At 42.6% G+C, this 27,762-nt stretch overlaps 1 protein-coding gene across 3 annotated transcripts in view; it reads left to right on the top strand.

Annotated features, from left to right (window-relative positions):
• Window positions 1-27,762, top strand: part of TECTA (tectorin alpha) — a 79,540-nt gene that overhangs the window by 20,206 nt on the left and 31,572 nt on the right. For 2 of the 3 annotated variants that reach the window (XM_026681899.2, XM_087970144.1), the window contains exon 9: window positions 1,186-3,613. In XM_026681899.2, the coding sequence (XP_026537684.1) occupies window positions 1,186-1,504 (319 nt within the window). In that variant the 3' untranslated portion in view covers window positions 1,505-3,613. Of the gene's footprint in view, window positions 1-1,185; window positions 3,614-10,004; window positions 10,070-13,227; window positions 13,362-15,837; window positions 16,126-24,549; window positions 24,688-25,970; window positions 26,137-27,762 lie in introns of those variants that run through there. The other variant, XM_087970145.1, reaches the window with a different exon arrangement.

Genomic DNA, 27,762 nt, shown 5'->3' with positions numbered 1-27,762 from the left:
GATTTTGGAATTGTACCTGTACTGCCCCTAAATGTATGTGGTCTACACGTTGGACTTTCTCTTCATTGAGGGTGGAGAACATTATCTATCTATCTATCTATCTATCTATCTATCTATCTATCTATCTATCTATCTATCTATCTATCTATCTATCTATATCTTTCCCTGGTGTTTTGTGCCAACCTTTTGAAGCCAACTAACAACATCCTACAAACCTGGGGGGGAGGGGAAACCCCAGAGAAACTCAACTCTTTTAAGGCTTTTTAGCAACCGGAAGATCAACTCTGCTCTTTGCAGGCTGGACAAGCAGAGATCTAAAATGTTCCTTAAAGCAAACAGTATGGACTTGCAGCCAGAAAGTCAACAGTCATGGGGCTGAATGCACTACTTAGTTTTAGGACCTAGGTACAATGTAGAACACAAAACGGTCAGCCATTATGAACTAAAAAGGGTCTCGCTGGAGATTAAAGAATGAACTAAGAGGTGGTTTATTTTAAGGATCCTGGATCCACGCCATTTTGAGTAATATTGGACATCCTACTCAGCTGCAGACCAGTGGCCTGTGCCATCTCCAATTCTGGCCCCTCATGGTTTGATTCAGGACATGGCACCACCTGTATTTCCCCCAAACTTGGCAAAGGTGCCAGGTCACAGCTCAATCAGCTAATATTTTCTTAAGTTTTCGCGGGTACTTACATGTATGGTATTCAGCTTTGTTCAGGTATTTTCCCATGTCATTATAGTTGTGCTTTTAAAGTTGTAGCAACGTTTCGGCAGAATCTCATCTGCCATCATCAGGCTTCTGTATTGTGTTCGTCTGTGAGTCAGACTTTCCCAGCCGTTTCAGTTTTAAATTTGGGGCTAGCCTACTGCTGTGCCAGAAATTTAAAACTGACTCATATATATATATATGTATGTTTTATATATATGTTTTATGTATGTATGTATGTATGTATGTATGTATGTATGTATGTATGTATGTATGTATATAGCAGGGATCTTCAAACTTGACAACTTTAAGACTTGTGGATTTCAACTCCCAGAATTCATCCTCTAGTCATGTTAGCTCAGGAATTCTGGGAGCTGAAGTCCACAAGTCTTAAACTTCTCAAATTTGAAGACCCTTGTAATAAAGCAATATATTCAGCAACGTTTGTATGTTGTATCTCTGCCCCGTTTTCGTAGGTATCAGGAACTAGTGACAAAATACGGGAAGCTGGAGAAACTGGCGGTGGTCGACCTGAGACCTCAGAGCAGCGCCAAAGTCGAGGTTCACTTCAAAGACCAAGTGAAGGAGATGAACATCCGCTTAGATCAGACGGTAGCGGAGCTAAAGAAACAACTAAAAACAGTGGTCCAGCTGCCCATCAGCAGCATGCTGGTCACCTACTTCGATAAGGAAGATCCTTTTGGCCCCGAAGAGCTGAAGTACAACTCAAGGGCCCTGCACTCCTACGGCATCCGGGATGGAGACAAAATCTACGTGGACTCCAAAGCCAAGTAGCCTCTCCTGCTCCAGAAGGCCTGCTCCAGAGTGCGCGCGCGCCCGCCCCACCCACGTAACACCACCAAGGGACTTTCTGACAGGGGTGTTTCATTTGGGTTCATTTGGTTGAGATTTGGCGTTTTGGACGTGTGTCCGATCACTTCTCTAGCCCAGGTTAGTGGGTCCAGATCTGTGAGATAAAAGCACCAGGATTCAGCGCAGGTGACAGGATGCTCCTCAGAGGCGTGACATCGAGCAGGTGGGCTGCGTCCCTTTGGCCTCTCCCAGCTGCTTCAGTATACACTTCTGAGGCCGGGGGTTATTACAGCCAGGGAATTCAGCCTTCCCGCACGCCTAAGCGTCAGGTACGTGTGAAAGAGATTCTGTGCAGCTCTTGTTCCCGTGGCACTTGGACTCCAATTACAAACGGCTGCACTGCTTTCCCTTCACCTGGGTGGTCTGTCATTTCTTTCTTCCTGGGGGGCCTTTTTTGGAAGGAAAGGGTTCTTCAAGGCATGGGTCTGCGGGATTATCCGGCAGCATTCTGGATTCCAGATAGCTGAAGGAGAGAACTGAGAGGTGCTTAACGTGCATGTGCACACTGTTTCCCTCTCTCTCTCTCTCTCTCTCACACACACACACACATACACACACCTACAGCTTCCAAAGCACAGTAATAAGGACACACTAACAAAGCTGCATTCCTTTAGATAACCCTCCTGGTTTACCAAGGTAGCATAGATAAACTTTCTGCACAGGGCACATCAGAAGTTAAACGGATGGCACATTGACATACAACCAATGAGTCGGGCAGCTAAGCAGAACAACTGATGGATCTGTTTGATAAAAGTCATTGCCTGGTTGGATGCTGAAGCAAACTTTCATTCAACAGTTTGCTAAGAGATCACAAATCCCTTGTAGTGCTGGTATATATATGTTCAGTTCATTATTGCTATGAATTACACTTCAGGTGGCTTGAATGCTTCTCCCTCTCAAACCCTGCATCCATAAGTTCATCCTTAGAATAAATGTGTGGCAGGATTAGCTGAGGGATAGACACTGGTTCCTACCAACTAGAAACCTTCCATAGCTAGTTTTAACCTGAATTCCAAATTTTGTATCATAATACATAGATGGAAACCAAAATCCAAGACAGCTTGGTCATTTTTAGTCCATTTTTAAGCCAATAGAAGCATACAAAACCATTCCTGGTCCTCCCAGGTAGGTCATTTTTATGCACGAGTCATTATTCTGGACTTGTTCCTTTATGTGGTCCATGATTCGTGCAGCTCCAGTAGGAAGAGTTCCTGTTGTCTAACTTGAAAGCAATTCTATTTTAACTTGGGATGTGCAGTGAGCGTCTGATTACAGCCACTGCAGCGAAGACCATATTAAATGCTTGCCCCTGTTTTCTTAGGCTCCCGGTCTCTTGTACGGTTCTCCTTGGAAATGCATTAAAGTAAACTTGTTTACTTTGTAAATCAGTCGGGGGCTGCTCTTCCTTCCTTGTGTCAGTTTGACAAGCTGGAAGCAGTTCAATCCATCCATTTTACACATGTACATTTAAATGTCCATGAAGCTGGCTGATTCTTATTACCTGTGCACTTTTGACCTGAGTTGATAGCTTTTATGCTCCGAAAGGAAGACTTTTTTTTCATCCCCTGATTCTGCTATTCCCTCTTGGGGCTTCCTTTTTATATAAATTGCAGAGTGTGGGGGGTTTCTCCCCCCTTCTTTCTGGTATCTGTACTGTTGGAAAGCAAAAGAAAGTTCTTCTGTTTTCTCATTGGAAAGGAAGCACTGCCACTCTCTCTACATTAAAGAGAGGGAATGGCTTAGACAGAATAGCATTCGGACCGCCATCCTTTGTGAAGCCACAGCTCTCCATCACATTATGACTATTGGACGTCACTCCAGAATAATAATCTGGATTTTATAACTATAGCAAGCTGAGGTTCTTTCCTCTCCGTTTACTTAGCAAAATGCCCTTATGGTAACATTGTGATGCCATCCCAAATCAGCGTTTTATTTTTGATCGATGCATTTGTGTGTTTGTGTTTACACATGCTGTAATGGGGAATGTTCATGTCAATAAGATATTTTATTATAAAGATTTATGGAAAGATAGACTTGTGTAATAATATACTATTATTTTAGCGGTTGTCCTACTGTATCAAATACCCTAGTAGGGGTTGACAGACTGGTTGGGTACAAAGGGGCAGCCATTGAAATTTATGGAACATCCATTGGAACTGCTATCTTCCTCCCCACTCCAATGTTGATGCTATGGCAGTGCTGTTCACGATCCATGTAGTTGGTATCTTAGAAAGAAACATTAAATAGGCCGGGGAGAGAGACAGCAAAGGAATTTCACCCAAGATTCATATTTTTGTGCGTATTATTGAAAGAGAGTTAGTCTTAAATCCTAAACCTACTTCCTTAACCTTATGTCTCCTGTGTTGTGACTCTTATAGACTTCTGGAGAGCAGCTAAGTTAGGAAAAAAGCTGTACTTAGCTTATTTAAATCTGCAGGTTATATAACTTAGGCAATTCAAGAGGGTTTGCTTAAGTTGACATTCTGCTAGGTATAATATAGAGAGAAAAGGCTACAGCAAAACAGCCTTCAGGCCTATGATCCCTCAGGTTTTCTTCAACCTTTTCCATTTTTGTTTTTTTTAAAAAACACATAAACAAATGCTTTGGAAGCTGAGGTCTGCATCTAATACATTCTGTCAGCTTTCTGCAATTATACAGAATTGGCACGTAACTATAGGCAAAAATTGTCGGCATTGGGAGCAGCCAAGCTACATCAAATATTTAATCTTTTAATTAGGTACATTATAGGAGGATAAACGCAGCATGAAAGGGAGAGTAATGTAATGGCATTCTGTAGTTCAGCTACATTTTTGCATTGGATTCAGCTGCGAAATCTGTGGATCATCCTGGTTTGCCAATAGCATCAAATTCACTACATTCTCCAACGTTCTGGGTTCAACCCATAGTGCTGATTGGTTCCCTATTTGGGCTTTTTTAAAATGCTGTGTACAAAAAGGAGATGCAGTATCAGACTGCCACTTTTCAACTCTGCTTTCATCCAGCGCTAATGTCACACTAGATTGTTTCTGACTGACAACTGACTTTGACCATTGGCGTTTTGCTTAAAATGTTAATATTATCATTCAGTTCATATTGGGCTAGTCATCGGATGAGAACGGTCATAAGCCAGATGCCACAGCTGTTTGCTGTTCAACACATGAAAACTCCCCTTTATGCTAGAGCAGGGGTGTCCAACCTTAGTGAGTTTTAAAACTTATGGACTTCAACTCCCAGAATTCCTCAGCCAGCTGTGTTGGCTAGGGAATTCTGGGAGTTTGAAGTGCACAGGTCTTAAACATTGATAAGGTTGGACACCCTGTGCTTAGAGGCTTCCTCTGCAGGTAGTTAAGAAGCCAGGAGACTAAATACTGTAGAGATCATTTGTATTGAAAGACTGAATGGGCCCTAAACTCATCCACATCCAAAAATCTGGACAAAAAGCGAAAAGATTGACTTCTTCTGGATAAAAAGAGCAAGAAGATTGACTTCGTCGGAAGTTATATTCTGAACAGCACTACCAAGTTCACCATTGGGCAGTGAACCCCGTTGGTAGGAAGCTGCGATTCTACCTACAAAAACTCTTGAGGTTTTTAGGGTGGGGTTAGTGGCCACTGGAAGGAGTTTATATTTTCCCCCAAAGACCCCTATTTACGAAAGGCGACTCTTTTTAAAGATAAGTGGGGCAATGTCAGAAAGTCCTCCTTTCCACAATCGGGTTAATCTGTAGATTTCATTGCATTAGAAAATAGTGTGATTATCTGCCATTTTTAATGGTCTTGTACTGGGGAAAAAAACCTGGGGAACTGGGAAGTATTAACTTTGGAACTCAGGGGGCTGCTTATCGCTGGGTAGCAAGCCATAGCAAGTGATTCCCAGCTCATATCTAAGTCTGGCAGTTGCGCGTAGTATTGAGCAAAAAGAAGGCTCTTGGTTGGCATTACTGCGGGTGAGTAAAGTTCTGTGCATGTTAGACCTCAATTTAGCCTTCACATTATGCAAAATAGGAAATTTGTAGCTAATTCTGCTTCTGTGATTAAGTTGAGCGAGAAACTTGTGATTTCCCCCACCTCCCCATCCCTTTCTGACATGGAATGCTGGGGTGAAGAATGGGCAGGAGTGTGTGTGTGTGTTCTGTTGAGACCCCCCAGTATTATTGGAGAAATTAAAAGAATAACCCAGGCAAAATGACATAGGCCTAGACTCTGAAATCTCTACCCTTGCTTTGAGCGTTTGAACTTCCTGTCGGAGTCCCAGAGAAAGGCGTGTATATATGGATCCACTGAAGTTAAAGGCGTTTGCAATAGACCCCGTAGCATATTTACTCACTAGCAATCTCCAGGGTTGCAGACTCTTAACGCAACTCTATGTCTCAGTGATTTTGGTTCTAAAAAAAATTACATAGATTGCATCCCCATTTTCATATTCTGAGCCTTTTCTCCCCACTCACTACACCTTGAGTTGAAACTGGTTATCAAAGCAGACCGTATTTGCTCTGCTGAATTCCATGAACCAGTGTTTTTCAATTGTGGCTGGTTTAAGACCTGTGGACTTCACCTCCCAGAATTCCCCAGCCAGCTGTGCTTGAGGATGTGGAGAGCTAGTGAGCCTGGATCTGATTAACGTGCTGTTTCCTAAGGAGCCCTACTTTGTACTAATGGCTAGGTAGAATGTACTTTCTAGAGGGAGCTGCAGCTACTCTCCAGAACACGGTTGAGCACCTGGCTGCACCCTGTTTGCTACCCTAGTTGTAAAGATTTGGAGTAGACAAATAGGCTGCAACTTGGGAAAAAGTGTCATTGAATTCGAGAGCTAGTTTTTGGTAGAAAACTGAAGTTACACCAATGGAGCAAGGCAATTGAACGTAAATAATAGCGTGACATCTATGTAGAATTACCGTTACCGAAGAATCTACTCCTGTTTTACTCTCTTGCTAGGCACAGACCAAACAGTGAGGAAGAGGACAGCTTAGTTCACTTCCAAATCTAACATCTGACTAGGATCCTTGATTCAAGTCATTTGAAAGGGCAATACAGGTCAACCTTGGGATAGTTGGTAAGGCACAGTGACATGCAGCAAGCCCTTATTCGAGATACGTAGGGCCTAAAGATTTTTCTGGATCTATTTACCTGGAAACATATCTGACAAGATGGTTAAATAGAAAATCCACTAAAGTTTCCCTTTTGTTTGTATTCCGACTCATGTACTTTTGTGGAAGAAAGATAATATCCCTTTTCCAAGAAACAAGCATTGTATTTCAGTGTTCAAGAACTTGCTCCAAATATAAGGCAGTCAATTGAATGATATCAATAAACTTTTAAGTTTTGTAAAAAAAAAAAAAAAAAAGTGTGAAAGTATTTTATTTACATATTTCGTTCCTAAGCCATAAATTCTGATGCGCATGGATCTGGCTGGGTTAAGTTTGAGTTTCTCATCTCTGCTTGTGGCTGTGCTCTGGGAAGACTTCAGAACTGTCCAGAAAGTCAACCTCTGGCTGTTGAAGTCAGCTGGTCCGTTTCCTGAAACCGTTCACAGACCTGAAATGATTTTCTTTTTGATTTTCTTCTAAACCAAAAGCCCGAAGTAAGAAATCTATGCAAACTGTAAATCCACATGAATTCCTCCCTACACATCGATTTGGGGTATTCTATAAGCTTGGAAAAAGTTACTTTGGCTCCAAAGGTCCTTCTCCCCTGCGCGAGTTTAGTTCTTACGCTCTTTAATGCTAATTTGGTAACACTATATAGACCCTCCCTCAGTAGTACAAAGGAAGAGGTGCTTTCTTTTTCTCTACTACTTTTTTTCCCCCCCTAAGTGAAAAGTGATTCTGATCAAAACAGCCTCATTCCTAGTTCTTCCAACCTTGACATCTCCTTTCTGGATCTCCTGGAAAGTTTTTTTTTAAGTTTTCAGAAAGAGATTGCTTCAGAGTTGCAGCCCATTTCTGATTCGCCTTTCGATCAGCGAACATATCATTATAGACTTTAAGATGCAAAAGGGACTTGTTATTCGTTGAAAACCATTTATTTAGTTTTGTCTTCCGATTTTTTTTAAAAAAAGGATTTTTGGGGAAGCATCAATCATTCACCATTGGCAGACGTTTATTGACATGCATCCTTTGCTGACTTAAGTTTTCCCAGAGTTGATCAAAACGTGGTTTCAGATTTCAAGATATAATTTTGCTTTGCTCGACCACAAACCAGGTTGGTGATTTTGTTTTCCGTATATTTATATGCCTCTGTTTAAAATCTGTATTTCTTGTTGTTTTCAAAGATTTTTTTTAAATTCTGCATTGTACACTCTTGTCTTTTGGGGCTACGAATATGTGTTTGTGATAGCGGTTTGGTGTTGCTGTTGTTTTTTTGAAGACCAGCCATCTAGTTTGTTTTTATTTTGTTTGATATCTCAGAAGCCACATAAAAAGCAACACATTCTCTGCAATGAGAACACTGAATGGAGTTGATTGCGAATTGGATGTGATAAGTCTACTAATATCAGCTTCTGTTCCCAATTACATAGAGGAAAAGGCAGAGCTTTCTGCTCCCTTGTTCCCTTATCATCCCACTTAAATGCTTCTGCTAGATGAGATATAAGTCCTTAACATAATATAATTTCTACATTTTGTAATTAATGCATTGCTGTCAAACATTTCAGGAAAATTAAGCTGCATACCTAATGAGGCAGCACATCTCTTTGGGCATGTACACACACAAAATACATAGACAGGTTTTATGCAACATGATTGAATAATCTTTAAAGACTCAGCCAAGGTGACAGATAGCGGTGCAGGTAAAACAGTGATTGTGTGCAAATGCGCAGAGTCAGAAAGACAGGAAAAAAGAGAGTTTTGAGCACTGACATCAGGCTGTTTCCCCCCTCTTGCCAGTTTCCCAAGACATGATAGAAATAGATAACTGCAACCAAGCCCTACATTAACAAAGATGGTTACATGTCTATGGAGATTGTCAATCCTCCAGGTCATGGTTGTCCCAAAGGTGCTTTTGCAAAAGGCAACTGGACTTGCTTGTTTCCTTGATTTTTCCCCCTTGAAAAGATTTTGCTTCTCCAAGAAGCTTCTTCAATTCCTCACAACTGTAGAAGCGAAATGTTGCCTTTTGGAAAAGTACTTGCTTTCACTGGAATAATGCCACAGTTGTTCAGGACAACGTCCCATTTTGTTCAGAGGTCTTTGGGGCCGTATGACTATTGGGCACAGATTCTGCGCGGATGAAATTTTGCTAGCTTCTTCAATGGTTACAGAGGTTGCTAGCAAGATAACGTGTTGAGTTGTGGATCACTAATGTGTGTGTGTGTGTGTGCTAATTTTCAAATCAGATGGGTAGTAGTTGAGTTGGGAATTCTGTCGAAAGACAAACATTTTTATGACTGTATATAACCACAATCCCTTGCTTCTCCTAATTCAGATTTGGAACAGAAACTGACTTCCATGATAAAATGTGAGCTCTATGCGCAGGGACTTTACTCCCTCCCCAAAATTAAGTAGAAGCTTGTTAAGGGCTCTTCAGTTCTTTAGTTCTGCATTTTTCAGGAGAACATAAATTTTGCCTCTATGGTAATGTAACTTTCAAATGAGGAGGGTTGGCAAATAGTAGTGAAACGGTGTGTACTTTACCTTAAAGTCTCTTTATGTACTCAATAATGTATGAGAAACTTCCACTGGGCCCCCCCCAATAATTAAAACATCACCTAGGATGTATGTTTTATTTATGTAATTTTGCTTTTAGCTCCTCTTTCCTTGCCACTTCTCACCTAACACACACATTTTTTGCCAGATGGATATGCTTGTGACACAAAATATTAGCTTCTGCGTCCTTGTTTGTATTTTCAAATTCCCAGTCAAGAAATGTTAAGTATTCTTCAGCTGGTTTGGGAGGGGAAGAAGGGAGGATTAGTTTAATCAAGGTTTAAAGTCTCTGCAACAAGAGCACTCCATGCTCAATAATTGGCTCTCATTTTAGTATACAGTGAAAAGCTCATCAGCCAAAAGCTTTGTACTGGAGCGATCACAGAGAAACTGAGGTTATTAAAGGATTGAATGCTTCCTCTGAGTGATATTCCCATTAAATCCTATTTACTGCTGACCTTGGAAACTCTTCAGTCCTAACCCATCATTAGGCTGCATTTTTCATTTGAACCCATCATATAAAAAAAGCAATTTACAGTACCTCTCCTTCCCCCTCCCAGTTAACAAGGGTATTGACAGCTCCTGGGCTAATTGAGAAGGTCTAAGATCTGCAGGTGTTTAAAAAAAAACCCAACAACCTTCATTCCCCAAATTTCTAGGCCCATCAGTCAATTTGGACGCTCCTTGATTGACATGCCTTTAATGGAGAATTGATGAACTGATCCCTGTAAATTGTTACGGGTTACACTTCTCTGGTTTTTGGTTTCTTCCCTTCCTAGGATGAATTATCCATCATTCTTTAGAAGCTGGGTGGCCTATATCTTTCTGCTTCTACAGTATCCAGGTTAGTATTTCAGGTTTTCAGCGTGGGATACCGAAATGTTCTCTGTTCATTCCGACAATCCACCAACATGGAAGGCATTAGGCAGGTTACATGAGAACCAAAGAAAGTATCCCTCAGGAATCCTTTCCCTTACCACACATCCTCTGCTTTGTCTCTACGATTCTACCAAGAATACCTTCTTCAGACCTGTCTTAAGATCGTTTCATTCCGGTGTGACCTGAGCCTGCTACAAATACATGTGAATGTGCCAACCTGGTTAGCATTGTAGATTCTGCGGCCCATCACCTGACCAGGATGAGAAGGTGACGAACAGGAATTGCGACGGATCCCGTCTTCATGGTTTTGGAATTGGTGTGCATCCTAGAAAGACATGGTTGCATATGCTGGGACCTGGTTCCCACACTGCTGTAGAAATTCTACTCCTGGCAAAAAAACGTAGAATTAAATTTGAAGCAATCATTTTGTTATCTCGCAAGTGGATTCTGGTGAGGCTTCTTACCTGTATAGCACCTGGAACAGGTGAGAGAAGCCAAGATTTCAGCTTAAAACAAAAAAGGTATGAGGTCAGGTATAGAAGCACGACAAAATCTGAGGGTTTTGCCTTAAAATTTACCCTTTCCCCATGTCTCATACATCAAAAGCAAAACCTTGAGACTTTTCATATTAAAGGATTATGTCACTCTGTCCCCGGGGAGCCTCTGAGCCAGTTTTTTAAAAAGTTTTTAATTCATCAAGAGTGTCTGCCCCCACCCATTTTTCCCTTTATTTTTTTAATTTTGTTTCATTTGGCAATTTAATGAGATTTTAAATTTAAACTCTATCCCAGTCTAGTTGCTTGTGATATATCTGGCTCGACTGATGTGTTTCCTTGCTCAAGCTTTTTTGTTTGTGTGTTTGCTCCCTTGTAAAGAACTGTGCAGAATTTTGTAGGTCAAAAAGGTTAGATGTTGAGTAGTTTCCTTAAAAAAAAAAAAAAAAAAAAACTTCAATTTCCCATGATTTTACAGCAGTTTAAGACCCTTCCTGGGAAAATTGCTTCTCCAAGTGGTTGTTAATCCCAATTCTGATTTTTAATTTATATATATAAGGCTCCATTTTACCCCATCATCTGTTTGCACTTCGGTGTCTATTTTGGCAGGGTGGGAAGGGAGGGGAAAAAATGGGCTCAATGTTTTACATTGTAGAAAGTCTGTGTAAACCGTTTGTAAGGGGGCTAATGCAACTTTTAAAATGGGATGCAACTGTAACCGGTCTTTAATTTCTCCTTCCATTCAATAATCGTGTCAAATTCTCAGAGACTTCCTGAAAACGTCCCTGCCATTTTCTTGGCAAGGTTTTTCAGAAGTGCTTTTCATTGCTCTCTTCCTATAGTTGAGAGAGGAGGATTGGCCCAAAGTCACCCAGCCAGCTTTCATGCCTAAGGAAGGACTAGAACTCGCGGCCTCCTGGTGATTGGTCCTAAGTCACCCAGCCGGCTTGCATGCTTAATGTGGGACTAGAACTCCCAGTCTCTAGCCCGGTGCCTTCACCACCACTCCAGACTGGCTCAACAGCCCATTACTCATGCTTAAAAGATGTATTGAAAAATTGACCTAATTCCAGAAGGGAGAAAAGGAACCTGAAAAAAAAAATAACCCCACATTTCACCGTGTAAGTTGAGATCTATCTGTGCATCTATTTTTGCCGCAATCAGATGCTTTCCGTTATCCATTGTCTGGCAAAATAATCTCTGCTGCAACTTGCAAACACAGTCCACGTCCATGTGCAAGAAAGTGGGCCATCTGCCAGGTTCTCTAATTTTATGACACCCTCGTCGGAAGTTTGCATGAGGGCATTTAGAACAAGTCTTTGGAAGCACACAGACTCACTGAGGCCCTGCTTTGTAGAGTAAAAACCCTCTGCAGTTCCTGCCGCTTGTCGAAATAAACAAATATCCACGTTTTACTGTAAGCTTGCAAAAATGCAGCAATAAAATGGTATTTAGACAATTGATGCCCCTCTTCTGCAAGTCTTCACCTTCCTTCAACACCCATTCCATCCTCTCAAGTCTCCCTGAGACAGAAAGTACAGATATTCCACTGGCCTATTAAAAGACCAGCAAAGTTAAGTCCTCTCTCCATCCTCAAATACTGTTGTGGTTAGTCGGCAGCAGGTGCGGATGGCTGAGGAGAGCGAGGACTCAGATGAGGGGCCAGGACCATTAGGGAGTGGACTGCTGCCTTCAGAGATTGTGGAGGCTGGCAGCCGTGATGAGAATGTTCCCGAAGATCCTGTGCCAAGTGCGCATGCACACAGGATTGCTCGCTGGAAAGAGCAGCTGCAATGGCACCGGCGACTCAGGAGTAAGGCTGCAAGGTAATGGCCCCTCCTTCAAGAAGATAAAAGCCAGCTGTGAAACGAACGTTCTTTGCAGAAGTCAAAGACGTTTTGAAACTCCAGCCTCGTGGACATTCCAGTATCCTGAGTTTGTATTTGAAGATTCTTATTTTGCAAATTATTTCTTGTCTGTTATCTTTTGACAGTCTTGCACAGTTTGGCAAGGCTTGGGCTTACCGCAGCTAATTATTTTGCAGAGGCATTAATAGGCTTCTGTTCCTTTTGGATTGTGTTTGATTTGTTGGAAAAGGGCATGGGTCAGGACAAATACGTCCAGCTTATTACTAAAGTCATCATCTTTTAACAACCCCATAATCCCTTGCCAGGTGGAGTCTAGGCAACTGAATGGAGCTAGAAGATTGTTTTAATGGCTGGGTGCTCTTCCTGTCACCAATGCGGAGTTTTTTGTCCACATATATTTTCATTGTGCCCAGAGAGAGAAATATCTGCCTCTACCTAACGATCAAACTCTCATAGCCTCCTGATTGTGAGGCGAGAGCTCCACCTCTAGGCCACTTCAGCCGATTACTGATTATAATTTCATTTTAATCTTGGTTAACTGATACTACTCTAGCCGATGACTAGAGTATTATCAGTTGACAGACTAAGACTAAAATGAAATTAAAGGTAAATAAATAAAGGTGACCCTGGACTGCATTGTTTGCAATCATCCACCAGGGTGAAAGAATGAAGCAGGTTTGGAGGAAGTAACAAGGGGTACAACATGGAATGTGGTTGGCACTAGAATAATTATTTTCTCTCTCCGTGTCTCTTTGTTGCAGCCCAGACTATGGGCATCTTGTACCCTTTTTGGCCCAATGACACCAAAACCCCCAAAGTGGATGACGGCAGCTCTCCAGAAATCAAGCTCTCCTTCCCCTTCATTTTCTTTGGCGCACCATACAGGACCATTTTTGTAAGTAAAAGCACCACTTGGTAAAGCCAAGGGCGCCTTTCCCCGCCATTAACATCTGCATTTTAAACAGCGCTCTCCGCCAGCCTTCCTCGGAGAAGAGGAAGATTAATGGTGTCCTCTCTGCCAAGTTCTTACACGTTATGAACGAGAGGGTCTATTATTAAGGAAATCAAGGGTGCGCTTAGGAGGCGAGGCGTGCGAGGGGCAAGATTATAAAAGCCCAGCCAACAGCCTTGTGCAGTTGATTAAACACTCAAAACGACACGCAGGCTTTGGCATGCTAAGTATTGAGCCGGTGGCGGGAAAACTAGAATATGTCGGGGAGCTGCAGAAAAATATATATATTTCTTTTCTCAGGAAATTATTTCTGCTTTAGAGGGTGGTTGTGTTTTTTTTCCCTTAGCAGCTGCATCAATTACTCTGCCTCCTAGGTTGCTGCTTCAAAAGAGAGCGTTCTTTTTCCAAGGCAAGACTGAGAGGAGAGTACCAAACTCTTTCATGCACACACGTACACACACACAATTCCAAATTTGGAATCTGGTTTCTCAGCAGACATTGGTCCATGCCACGAAGGCCACCATTTGTGCAGTTGGCAGGCTTTTGAATTTGTGGGTAGGAGTGAAATGGGGCTATGCGTATCCTGGCCATGGGAATATTTGGGGTCTGGGGTTCTTTTTGCTTAACAGTGGCAATGGGCCCCGTGGTTTTGTTTTGGTAAAAGACAGGCGGGGCAACTTTCACTTAAATCGGTTCTCTTCGATGGGTCCCAAAGGTGTTTTTTTTCCCCAAAAGGCAACTGGACTTTCTTGGGTTTTTTTTCCTTGAAAACATTTTGCTTCTCGTGCAAGAAGCCTTTTCCCTTCTCTTCAATGTGGGCACGACAGAATGGAAGTCATGGGATTTTAGAGCCGCTGTGGGGCAGTGGTTAGAGTGCAGTACTGTAGGCTACTTCTGCTGACTGCCAGCTGACTGCAATTTGGCAGTTCAAATCTCACTAGGCTCAAGGTTGACTCAGCCGTCCATCCTTCCGAGGTCAGTAAAATGAGGACCCAGATTGTTGGGGGCAAGAGGCTGACTCTAAACTGCTTAGGGAGGGCTAGAAAGCACTGTGAAGTCTAAGCGCTATTGCTGTCTTCCTTCTTTCTTCTTCTTCCTTCCTTCCTTCCTTCCTTCTTCCTTCCTTCCCTTCCTTCCTTCCTTCCTTCCTTCCTTCCTTCCTTCCTTTCTTCCTTCCTTCCTTCCTCCTTCCTTCCTTCCTTCCTTCCTTCCTTCCTTCCCTTCACAGTAGTCAGAATGCGGTATGGCAGGCTAATCTCTACCCACAGCCAGGAGTTCGATCCTGACTGGTTCAAGGTGGACTCAGCCTTCCATCCTTTCAGGTCAGTAAAATGAGGACCCAGATTGTTGGGGGCAAGAGGCTGACTCTAAACTGCTTAGGGAGGGCTAGAAAGCACTGTGAAGTCTAAGCGCTATTGCTATCTTCCTTCTTTTCTTCCTTCTTCCTTCCTTCCTTCCTTCCTTCCTTCCTTCCTTCCTTCCTTCCTTCCTTCCTTCCTTCCTTCCTTCCTTCCTTCCTTCCTTCCCTTCCTTCCTTCCTTCCTTCCTTCCTTCCTTCCTCCTTCCTTCCTTCCTTCCTTCCTTCCTTCCTTCCTTCCTTCCTTCCTTCCTCCTTCCTTCCTTCCTTCCTTCCTTCCTTCCTTCCTTCCTTCCTTCCTTCCTTCCTTCCTTCCTTCACAGTAGTCAGAATGCGGTATGGCAGGCTAACTCTACCCACAGCCAGGAGTTCGATCCTGACTGGTTCAAGGTGGACTCAGCCTTCCATCCTTTCAAGGTCAGTAAAATGAGGACCCAGATTGTTGGGGGCAAGAGGCTGACTCTAAACTGCTTAGGGAGGGCTAGAAAGCACTGTGAAGTCTAAGCGCTATTGCTATCTTCCTTCTTTCCTTCCTTCCTTCCTTCCTTCCTTCCTTCCTTCCTTCCTTCCTTCCTTCCTTCCTTCCTTCCTTCCTTCCTTCCCTTCCCTTCCTTCCTTCCTTCCTTCCTTCCTTCCTTCCTTCCCTTCCCTTCACAGTAGTCAGAATGCAGTATGGCAGGCTAACTCTACCCACAGCCAAGAGTTCGATCCTGACTGGTTCAAGGTGGACTCAGCCTTCCATCCTTCCGAGGTCGGTAAAATGAGGACCCAGATTATCGGGGACAAGAAGCTGACTCTGTAAGAGGGTTGTAGAGCACTGGGAAGCAGTATATAAGTCTAAGTGCTATTGCTATAAGACTTGAATTCTGTGTTTCATTCCTCTGTCAAGGGGTCTCCACTCTGTCCCAACCTTCAAACACAGGGAGGACATAAATATAGAGCTCTATTTCCATCAAATAATTAAAGAGTCTCTACGTTCAACTTGTCTCGCCTCAGCATGATCTTGAGCTCACATTGTAACTTCCGGCTAACCGCATGTCAAACTTCCCTCCTGAATTGCAGGTCAACAACAATGGAGTGGTTTCCTTTAATGTGCTGGTCAGCCAGTTTACCCCAGAATCCTTCCCTCTAGCTGATGGACGGGCTTTCATCGCTCCTTTCTGGGCAGATGTCCACAATGGCATCCAGGGAGAAATCTACTACCGGGAGACCACTGACCCGGTGCTGCTAAAGAAAGTCTCTAAAGATATCAGGAAGTATTTCAAGAACCTGCCTTCCTTCACTGCCCTGTCGGTTTTTATCGCTACCTGGGATGAAGTCACTTTCTACGGAGGGAGTAGCACAACCCCGGTAAGGTCCACCATCTTGGTTCCTGCTAACAACTAACCTCCAAGTTTGTAGAAGAAGAGCTATGTTAATTTGCTGGGCCCTGAAACCAGATGGAGTCTGGTAAAGAGTAGAGTAGAGTAGAGTAGAGTAGAGTAGAGTAGAGCAGAGTAGAGTAGAGCAGAGTCAAGTAGAATAGAATAGAATAGAATAGAATAGAATAGAATAGAATAGAATAGAATAGAATAGAATAGAATAGAATAGAATGGAATGAATAGAATGGAATGGAATGGAATGGAATGGGAATGGAATGGAATGGAATGGAATGGAATGGAATAGGAATAGGAATAGGAATGGAATGGAATGGAATGGAATAGAATAGAATAGAATAGAATAGAATAGAATAGAATAGAATAGAATAGAATAGAATAGAATAGAATAGAATAGAATAGAATAGAATAGCAGAGTTGGAAGGGACCTTGCAGGTCTTCTAGTCCAACCCCCAGCTTAGGCAGCAAGTCTTACACCATTCAGACAAATGGTTATCCAATCTCTTCTAAAAACCTTGAGTGTTGGAGCATTCACAACTTCTGGAGGCAAGTTGTTCCACTGGTTAATTGTTCTAACTGTCAAGAAATTTATCCTTAGTTCTAGGTTTGTTTTCTCATTGATTAGTTTCCATCCATTGCTTCTTGTCCTGCCTTCAGGTGCTTTGGAGAATAGCTTGACTCCCTCTTCTTTGGGGCAGCCCCTGAGATATTGGAAGACTGTTATCATGTCTCTCCTAGTCCTTCTTTTCATCAGAGTAGACATACCCAGGTTATCCAACCATTTGTCTGAAATGGTATAGGGTTTCCTGCCTGAGCAGGGGGTTGGACTAGAAGACCTCCAAGGTCCCTTCCAACTCTGTTATTCTGTTAACTGTGCATCTCACAGCTGTTTTGCTAACCTGTTTTCTTTACTTACCAAATATATTTATTTAGCCCATCTTGGAGTTCAAAGTGACTCTGAGCAGTTCATGCTTTGGATTTAGCATGCTGGATGATTCCCCCCCCCCTGTTTGTGTCTTCATTTGGTTGTGACAATCTGTGCAAAAGCAGCTTCATTGCAACTATATTCTCCAGAGTGGGGCATAAGATGGGTGCGTTCTTTAGAGTGCCGATGAGTGAACGGTGAACGATCTCAGCCGATCCACGGAGGATAGCAAATAAAACAGAGACATCATCCTGACAAATCTATAAACGATTTCGAGGAAGCAGGGCGGGTTCATGGGGATTGGGATGAATCAACCTCCCTGCACCACATTAAATAAATCCTGGACTGCCATCCCCTCTCTTTCAAATCTTGCAAGGTAGGATGAGAAAACGGAAGTCTATATTTTTCCCCCCGAATGAAAAATACCCGATTTGCTGACCTCGTTTAATCATTATTTAAGCTACATTACAAGGAACCGACGTAATGATGAAGAATTGCACTGGCAGCGCTGTTAAGTATCCTTGGCGTGTTTCAACCATTAGTTCTCAAAATGGGCAGAGGTTTAAGCGCTATAATGTCTAGCCCTCGGCGATGTTGAGTAGATATATGAGACCTCCAAAATGACGAATTCGGAGAGGCACATCGCGTGGGAAGGGGGCTGCGCAATAGAAATATTGACGATTTTATTCAGTACCCTGTTTTTTCAGGAAACCAGCTGAGCCATGGGGTGTCAAAGTCGATTTCACTGAGGTCCACATCAGGGGTTGTGCTTGACCTTGGGGGTTGGGGTGGGCGTGGCCAGCTTGATGTCACTCGTGTTGGGTGACCCAAGTGCTCTGCCAACAAAAATGGGCTCCCGAGCTCCGTTTTCGCTGGCAAAGGCACTGCAGGCTGGTCCTTTGCTATTTCTAGGGTGGTCCTGCGGGCCAGATCTAAGCACCCTGCAGGCCACATCTGTGTTCTGATCCAAACCCTTGTCCAATAAAACAAACATGAAACAAAGGGAACAGAAACCTTTTAATGATTCTTACCAATCCCCGGTTAAAAGGCTGCTGCAAACTAATTAACTTTGATAAGCACGAGCCTCACCAAAACTGTGCAAGACTGCCAAGAATAACAGATAAGAAATATTTCACAACACAAGAGTCTTCAAATACCAAATTCAGATACTGGAATGTCCATGAGGCTGAGTTTTAAAATGTCTTTGCTTCCTGCAAAGAACTTTCACTTCACAGCTGGCTTTTATCTTCTTGAAGGAGGGGCCATTACCTTGCAGTCTTACTCCCGAGTAGCCCATGCTGCTGCAATTGCTCTTTCCTGCGAGCAACTTTGTGTGCACATGCACTTGGCACAGGCTCCTCAGGAACCTCTTCATCACTGCTGCCAGCCTCCACAATCTCTGAAGGCAGCAGTCCACTCCTTAATGGTCCTGGCCCCTCATCTGAGGCCTTGCTCTCCTCAGCTTTCCACACCTGCTGCCGGCTAACAATCTGGCCCCCAGGTCTTGAGTTTGACACCCCCGAGCTAAGTGCTTCCTAGATTATTACTGGGGAAATGTGACTTCTTGGAAGGCAGTTTTCTCTGGGTTTTGCAAGGCAGGTTGGAGTTTTGAATTTAAGCATATTTTACGGGGAAATCCATTTTCACACTTACGGCCGTTGCAACATCCCCGTGGTCACGTGATCAAACTTCAAGTGCATAGCAATGGACTCATATTTATGGTGGTTGTAGTGCCCCTGGGTTACGTGACCTTCTGAGAAGCAAAAGGCTACCTGTAGTTTCCTTTTTAAAAAAAATAGGATAGAACCTCTTTGTGTCTCTGTGTCATATAATACATGTGGGTATGTATATAATTTTGTATTTATTTATCTTGTCACGTTTATGTAGTGTAATATTGGAGGTGGTGACCCTTTAAGAACTGTATGCAACTAACTTTCATTTTTAATGTATAACGATTAGCATACATTCAAAGTGTCAGTAAAGTTACTCTATTCTATTCTATTCTATTCTATTCTATTCTATTCTTATTCTATTCTAATTATTATTCTATTCTATTCTATTCTATTCTATTCTATTCTATTCTATTCTATTCTATTCTATTCTTGTTCTAGTCTCTTCTATTTTTATTCTATTCCATTCTTATTCTTATTCTATTCTTCTTCTAATTGTCAAGAAGCCCATTAGGAGATATCCCCATAGATATTTTACTTATAATTACATAGCCCCTCCATATATCTTTACTTCTCTTTTATCACGTTAAATATTAATAACAGCACCGTGACCGAGCCAACAAGAAACAAACAAACGTTTGCAAGCGCCTGGTCTTTCCTTCCCCACGAATGTGCCAGTTTTTGAGATCCCTTTGCTTTTTTTAAAAAAAACAAAACCCCCGTATTTTATGCCCCGTGTTCAAAGATGGAGCTGGAAGCCAGAATAGCATCGGGCGCGTTCGGTTGGGGAGGGTTAGGGCATGAGCCGCTTCCGTTTTTATCTGGCCCTGTTTGCCTCCGAAATGAAAGCAGAGGAACACGAAAACCTGCCAGGGTTCGCTTCAAAGAGAGAGTGCTGCAGTTTGTGGCGTTGCATTTTTATAGGATTATCATTGTATTGCTCTCTCTCATCCCTTTCCTGGGGTGAGAATGAGTTATTTTCCAGGGGTGATGGAAGACAGCTGTCTGTTTAATCAATGCATAGTTCGAAAAGGAGCAGTTGGGATGATTGTAAAATATCCCAATTTGAAGCCCGGCCAAAAATGCTGGGTGAGCGTTAGCCTCCCACCCTACAGATAGGCGATATATGAATGTTTTCCATGCCAGGCAGCTGCAAATCTTTCTCAATGGAACCGAAGTTCAAGGTCCAACTGGATTCAGCCTGTTCTGACCCAGCCTTAGCAGAAGCAAGAAACAGACTCCTTGTCACGAAAAACCCGTCTTTATTTACCTCTTGTGAATTGTGAAAAGTCCAGGCAATAGTCCTGCGAAGAGTTAACGGCAGTAACAGACCTTATCAGTTCCTCGCAATAATTGCAAGGCCATGAGATCCCGGCCAAAAGGCTGCAAATTAAGTTCTGGCAAGCGGTCTCTGTGGCACGAAACATAATGAGCAAAATCTTCAGAAAAACCAACTGTTGTCTCCTCTGACAACCACTCCCCTTTCCTTCTATTTATTCCCCCAGCCAGAGAGGGGCCGTGCAGCGTCCATGTGTGCTTTGCTTCCCGAGACGACTCCCTGACTACCGTTGTTCCCCTCTCCTAACAGCTCTGCGCGAACGCGTGTCTGGAACAGGCCCCAGCTGTTCTTCCTCCTCACTCATTTCAGGTTCCAAAGGCAGCTGCCTCTCCAGTGGATGGGAAATGTCGGACAGTCCTGGCTCTATCAGAGCCTTCCCCAGACTCCAGAACAGGCTCAAGTTCCTCCCCAACCTCCTCATTGTCCGAGTCCGGCAGCTGGCAGGACACAGCCCAGCCCAGCCTGTAGATCTTGGTTTTTGCAATACATTTTTATAGCAAAGTCTGGAATGGTGGGATTTCTCCTGAATCTCTCAGTCGATTTTTGCCTCCTTTGGACTGGGAGACCTCTAAGGTCCTTCCTGTTTTTCTCTTGGCTTCTGAAGAAGCTAGCAACTCTGGGAGGATTTAAATATTGCCCTCCTGTGGTCCTTTTCCATACTGGCTGATAGGGGATGTGGGGTCTCACAAAGCAAACCCTAACTAAAGCTAAGCCTTAACTAAAAATCCCACAAATCGATGGGATTTTTAAAAGATCCAATGAGGTTCAAGAGACCTTAATTAAAACGTAAGCAGTTGAAATCTCCTAGGGAAGGTACAGGATCTTTCTTCCTCCTTTCCTATCTATGGACAGATTGACCGGATTGGAAAACCAAACCACGTATATAAAACCCCTATGATCTGGGTGTTTTTGTTGTTTTTAAAGCAGAATAACAATTTCTTACTTCACCTCCCTTAAATATAAATGAGTAAAACTAGCTTCAGGAGTTATGACACGTGCTTGCTACACCAACCTGATTTTAATTGCTCCAAATGGTGTAATAATGCTATTAAATTCAGTAAGTAAAGCAGTTGGTCAGAAGGTGAGGCGGGGGGAGCCAAGCTGTTGCATCAGGTGGCTATAATGAGATTTTTCTATATAAGCGATTGCCATGGAGAGGCTGTAGCGGAAAGCTACCATCACCAAAACGGCACTGCACTTCTTCCAGACCATATGCAACGGGCAGATTATGTAGTAGGCATTATGAAATCCCCTTTGTTTAATTCTCAGAGGTTGAGGTGTCTCAACTCTGACCCTACATCTGCCTTTGAGTGGGTGCCGTTTGAAATATCACCTGTCGGACTATTTTAAGTTTCCTTGATTCTTATTTTGACCTTCCAGTTTTATGAGTAGACTTTAAAATGACTTTACCGACTTTGATTTGTTGCTCTGACCCTCTTGAAGCCCAGCCAGGACATCCTAAAGAAGCGAGTCCCAGACTGGGAGGTTTGGAACTGCCTCCTCAGAGTACAACGCAACCCCATCTTTAGCCTACTAATAAGGAAAATATTAGTATCAAGAGGTTTTATTGCAACCACAGTGCAATCACAGTTATCTAATGGCATTGCTTTAATTATTGAAATTGTGTTTGTTATTGATAGTTTTCTTTCATTGTAGGGCAATGCAAGGGAAGGAAACACATCAGAAATGGAGAGAGAGGCTGATTGTCCTTTGATTTGTGGGGATGCAAGAGAAAAGCGGAACTGAATATGTCTCCCTTGGCCCATATTTTCCTGTTTAGATTTAATAGTGGGATCAGCACAATTTGTGGCTTGGAAATAGAAAGGAAAAAAATCCAGAATAGAATAGAATTCCTTATTGGCCAAGTGTTATTGGACACACAAGGAATTGCCTTGGTGCAAATGCTCTCAGTGTACATAAAAGAAAAGATTCGTCAAGAATCATAAGGTACAACACTTAATAACAGTCATGGGGTACAATAAGCAATCAACCACCACAAGAGATGGTCAAGGACCAATCGGTCCCACACTTTTACTGTGCCACGTCACTGTGCATTTGTACATGTGGATAAACTGTAACAAAATTAAGACGGATATTAAATCTGGAACAAACTGATGACAAACTGATAACAGATAATCAAGAGTTGGAAGGGACCTTGTAGGTCATCTAGTCCAACCCCCCGCCCAAGCGAGAGACCCTACACCATTTCTGACAAATGGCAGTCCAATTTCTTCTTGAAAATTCTCAAGTCATGGCGCTCCCACAACTTCTGAAGGCAAGTTCTGTTCCATTGGTTGATTGTTCTCACTGTCAGAAAATTCCTTCTTATTTCCAGGTTGAATCTCCCCTTGTTCAATTTCCATCCATTATTCCTAGTCTGGCCTACAGGTGCTTTAGAAAATAGCTTGATCCCTTCCTCTCTGTGGCAGCCCCTCAAATACTGGAAGACTGCTCTCCTGTCTCCCCTGGTCCTTCTCTTCCCTAGACTAGCCAAGCCCAGTTCCTGTAACCATTCATTGTATGTTTTAGTCTCCAGTCCCCTAATCATCCTGGTTGCTCTTCTCTGTACTTTTTCTAGAGTCTCAACACTGTTTTTATAGTGTGGTGACCAAAACTGGATGCAGGATTCTAGGTGTGGTCTTACTAAGGCTTTATAGAGTGATATTAGTACTTCCCTTGATCTTGATTGTATCCCTCTGTTAATATATTTGATCTGGTGCTTTTGCTGCTTGTGGATGGATTGCTTTCAGTATAAAATCCTGTGGACTATCCCAGTGGCTCTCAAATGTTGGGGCACCAAGGACCGGTTCTGTGGAGAGTGGTTTTTCCGTAGACCGAAGAGGGTGTGGTCTCGTGTTCTGCCTGCATCCCATAGATAGGTCTTCACTTATTTGTGTGGACCAGTTTGTGCTGGTCCACGAACCGGGGATTGGGGCCCCCTGGGCTATCCTACAAATTTTGTTGTTGTTAGTTGTGAAGTCATGTCTGACCCATCGCGCCCCCATGGACAACGTTCCTCCAGGCCTTCCTGTCCTCTACCATCCTCCGGAGTCCATTGAAGCTCACACCAACTGCTTCAGGGACTCCATCCATCCACCTCTTTCTCTGCCGTCCCTTTTCTTCTTCTTTGGCCCTCCATCTTCCCCAGCATTAGGCTCTTCTCCAGGGAGTCCTTCTTTCTCATGAGGTGGCCAAAGTCTTTGAGTTTCATCTTCAGGATCTGGCCTTCTAAAGAGCAGTCAGGATGGATCTCCTCTAGGACTGACCAGTTTGATCGCCTTGCGATCCAAGGGACTCGCAGGAGTCTTCTCCAGCCCCAGAGTTCAAAGGCCTCCATTCTTTGGCGCTCAGCATTACGTTGGCATTATTGCACCATTTTCAAAGAGGAAATAACCAAATAAGATACACGCTTGGGTGGATAAATGTGGAAGTTTGAACAAACTTTTATTCGTGCTTTTCCTGTTCTTACTCTAACACTGCCATCTAAAGGACATGCAAGGGATAAAGTCATTAAATGGTGAAGCTTTCATTGAGGTGACATTCCAGATGTCCAGTGGATGATGACATTGGGCTCAAAGGCTGAATGATAGGAGCTTCTTTAATAAGTTCACACTAGATAATCGTAACTATTTGACCAGACATATCATCTATTATATGTGTGTTACATGGGATCTGATCTGCTGTTGGACGTTTTTATTAATTTATTTTTTTCTTTCTTCTGGACGAAAACTCTATTTCAGTATAAGATATGTGGGTAGGTAGGAGACCCGTACAAACTGTGAGCCACAGTTATGACACATTGGTGGGATTAACTGACTCTCTCTCTCTTGTTTCCAAAATTCAACATTATTTCCCTAACCCGTTTTGCCTTTCTCATTTTAAAATCTGCTTAGGTTTATTTTTAAAGGAATTAATGAGTTTTTTTTCCCCCTGGAAAGTTAACATAATTCAGGTTTATAAAATTGGCTTCAAGTTCAGAAACTAGATGAACTAAATCCACTTTTTTTTAAAAAAAAAAAGTGTTTTGAAAAGTGTCAGAGTATATTCATGAACTGGAATAGAGCTTAGTAACAAGGTCAGCCAATAAGAACTGAAAGTTAAAGAGAGAATCTGGGCCTGGTTTATCTCTGTTCTGTGCTCAGCTCTAAAGTGAAAGAGAAAGTAACTTGCTTGCTTGCTTGCTGAACTAAAGCGAAACTGAGGTCTGTTTCTGAGCTCCTGAGTTTGCAGTTCTGCTCTGAACCTGTAACATGTCTGCTTCTGTTTGAGTGTGCTCCATGTTGGAGAAATCTACAACTGGTATTGTAAAATTTACTTTATGTATTTATAAAGAAGTTAAATGAAGCCTCAGTCATCTGTGTTTACTTTTCTGGTGCTGAATTTACGCTGCAATACTCTGAACAAAAAGTAATTTCCTTTAGAAAGAAGAGTTGGCCTCTGATTAAACAGTTGTATTTTAAACAGGTGAACACTTTCCAAGCGCTCCTTATCTCGGATGGAACATCCTCCTTTGCCATGTTCAATTATGAAGAAATTAACTGGACCACCGGAACGGCGAGTGGAGGGGATCCTCTAACTGGTCTCGGTGGAGTGATGGCCCAGGTAGGATAATTAGATGAGCATTATGGGCTTCCTATTCACACAACAGCTCTGTATGCAGCATCCCTGGAAAAAGATTACCTGTATTTTGCCAAGAAAATAAAGAACCAAATAGCCAATTTGGAACCCAGGAGATTTAACCGTTCTTTTGGATAATCATGGGATAGTCAATTATCATTGTCTGAGTCTGTGTTTACAATAATCCAAGCCTTGTAAAATCGCTTGCATTAGAGATGTGCAAAGGATTCTGAAATCAATATGTGGAAATTCAAATAATTTTCAATATCCCTGGAATTGGCAGTCCCTTCTAAGGAAAGAAAGTTTCAGTTTCAAAACCTTTTCCGTATCTCAATATTATTGACATGAAGAATTTGACACACTCTATTATTGCTGGCCAGATGGGGGGAAAGGCACTATAATGCAAAGGAGATTGCCTGACTCCATTAATTAACACAGAAAGGGGATACTTGTGATGGTATGTAGGAATGACCTTGGGAGAGGGAGGAAGACTCACAGAAACAATTTGATAAGAGGCAGCTCAATTCACAGGTGGAGAAGAATGTGAGAAGCACTTCACAAAGGACTCTCCCTGGTTTTCTGGAGACTAAAAAGAGAGGAGGGGAGAAATTTTCAACCTTGCAAGATTCCATTAATGTAGCTTACAATAAAAATTATGCTGGTGCTCCTGATAGTGTTTCTTGCCTGGACTACCACCAAGGGCTCACAATATGTGACATCTTTTTTCCTGTCATTTCTGGGTCTGGGGGAGAAGAGAGCAATTTCCTTCCCATAATTCTCAGAGCCTGAAGTGTCCATGACATTGACTATATGGTCTCCAGGCCACTTGAGGTTCTACTGTACTACAATGGTGAGAGGCAGTTGGTGGGATTCAACCGGTATAACCAGTGACCGAATGCGCAGCGTTTGAAAACCGCCCAATTTCAGCTCTAAAACTTACCTTCTACTGCAGCCCCGGTGAGTAAAACAGCTAAAGCGCAGCGATCTGCTGTGTTGCACAAATCAGCTGAGCTGCAAAACGTAGAAATATAGAACAGACTAGGGCAGGGGTGGGTGACCGAGGCCAACCAATCGCCGGAACTACCGGTTCACTCGAACCGGTCTGAACCAGCTGAATCCCACCCCGGGTGAGAGGTTAAGGTGTGACAGATCTTTCGTCTTCAAGGTACCGAGGATGATGTCGGTTGGGAGAAAAGCATCGAAGATGAAGCTCATCAGGTGAAGTTCCAGATCATTTAAAGGGGACTCTCTTCTTTTCGGTCTTCTAGGCTGGTTTCAACGGTGGAAACAGTACCAACTATTTTAGCATTCCTGGTTCCAGAACCCCAGACATTGTCAACATCGAAGAGACCACCAATGTCAATGTGCCAGGTCGTTGGGTATTCAAAATTGATGGTAGGGAGATTGATCCAGCCAATGGATGCAGTTTTAGAGGTAAGCAAGTATAGGAAGCTGCTTGGGTCATGTGGAAGCAGGTGGGTTTTTGTTTTGTTTTGTTATATTCCAGACAGTTTTGCCAAGAGATGTTGCTAAAGATGGAACCAGGCACTGTTTGTACCTGATTCACTGAATCCAGTGATTCATACCACCTCCACTTTCCCTGAATGCTTAATATGCAACATTCTTCTCTGATTCTCATTTATTAGATCACATCAGCACTCTAAATACCCCTAACGTGCTTAATAGAACTGCCACTGGCTACTAGCAAATAAAATTAATTTTTGGGTACACTGGAGAGAGGTTTTCCGTGGATAACTCTCAAGCTGGGAAAGCAACACAGCGACCTCTTCTCAAATTGAAATGGGTTAATAATGACTTTAAGTGTTGGATTGTTCAAGTTTTCTCCTTTTGGGGATTGCATGTTTTGATTGTCTTCGGCGTGGAAAGGCAAACTATGAATTGAACATATAACCCCTTTCCTGCTGCTTAGGGATTCCTACTTAGGACAAACGCAAACAGAATTTCAAGAGCAATGTGACTTTTTTTCTTCTTCAAAGAATTCCTGGGGGGAGGGAATCTGAAAATGGTAGTTCTTCGTGGGAGTTTGTGCGATATTGTCGCCATTTCTTAATGTTATCCATCAGCATTGATTGTCATTATTATAAAGTGCCATTCAGCCTTTTATTTTGCTATGCCAGATAATGAAGAACAAATCTAGCTGAGGCTGTTAAGAGCTTTTCACAATTATTTTAAAAATGGTTTTATGTAAAGCATTGTTCCCTCACTTCTTATCTGTGCTAATAATAACTAACAGAGGCATGGGTAAACTGTATTGCTCTATCAGAGCAAAAGGCCTGGCAAGAATATGGCAATGTTTTAATACATTTACTGTGATATCAGCATATTGGTTCCATTGGCTGCAAGAGAGAAGATGTGTAAGTATTGCACGCCACCAGTTAGCCAAGAAACGTAACCCCAATGTGATCCATTTCTTGTAGATCCAAATAAATCCAAAATCCAAATGGAATGGTGAAATACAGAAATAGACCTCATAACCACTATCCATTTTATTCTCACGACAAATCTGATTTTTTTCCTCAGCCTGGCCAATCTCCAGGTGTGTAAATTTCAGTTCCCAGCGTTCTTTACAATGGCCAACCCGGAATGCAGAATTTTGAGAGGTGAAGTTCCATCGATTTGGGGGGCATCCAGAAACCACATCAAGTCCCAACATGGAGATGGGTTGTCATAATAACAATAACAACATCAACAATAATACTAGAAATAGAACGACTATGGCAAAGGCAAGCAAGGGTAGGACCAATCGTAATAGGCGCCTTGAGTGCAGTCCCAAAACAACTGGAGCACCATTTGAACACCATCATTGGCATTGACAAATGTGCCATCCGTCAATTGCAGAAGGCAGCTGTACTTGGAACAGCTTCCATCCTGCGGTGATATCTGTAACACCATCAAACATCCAGATTTGCCTATCCCAGATCCGTGGTAAGGACTCCATAGGGAGACAAAAATGCCAAACCCAGTCTGAACATCTGGCTGACTGTACAATTAATAATAATAACTATTATTATTATTATTATTATTATTATTTGCCTAAAG

Source organism: Notechis scutatus, chromosome 7 (assembly GCF_049901735.1).
Source record: "Notechis scutatus isolate UNSWTSFEM ecotype Mainland chromosome 7, rNotScu1.2, whole genome shotgun sequence".
NCBI classification, from domain to species: domain Eukaryota; kingdom Metazoa; phylum Chordata; class Lepidosauria; order Squamata; family Elapidae; genus Notechis; species Notechis scutatus.
Note: the sequence above shows the minus strand (reverse complement) of the source record. Positions and strands in the feature narration are given on the sequence as shown.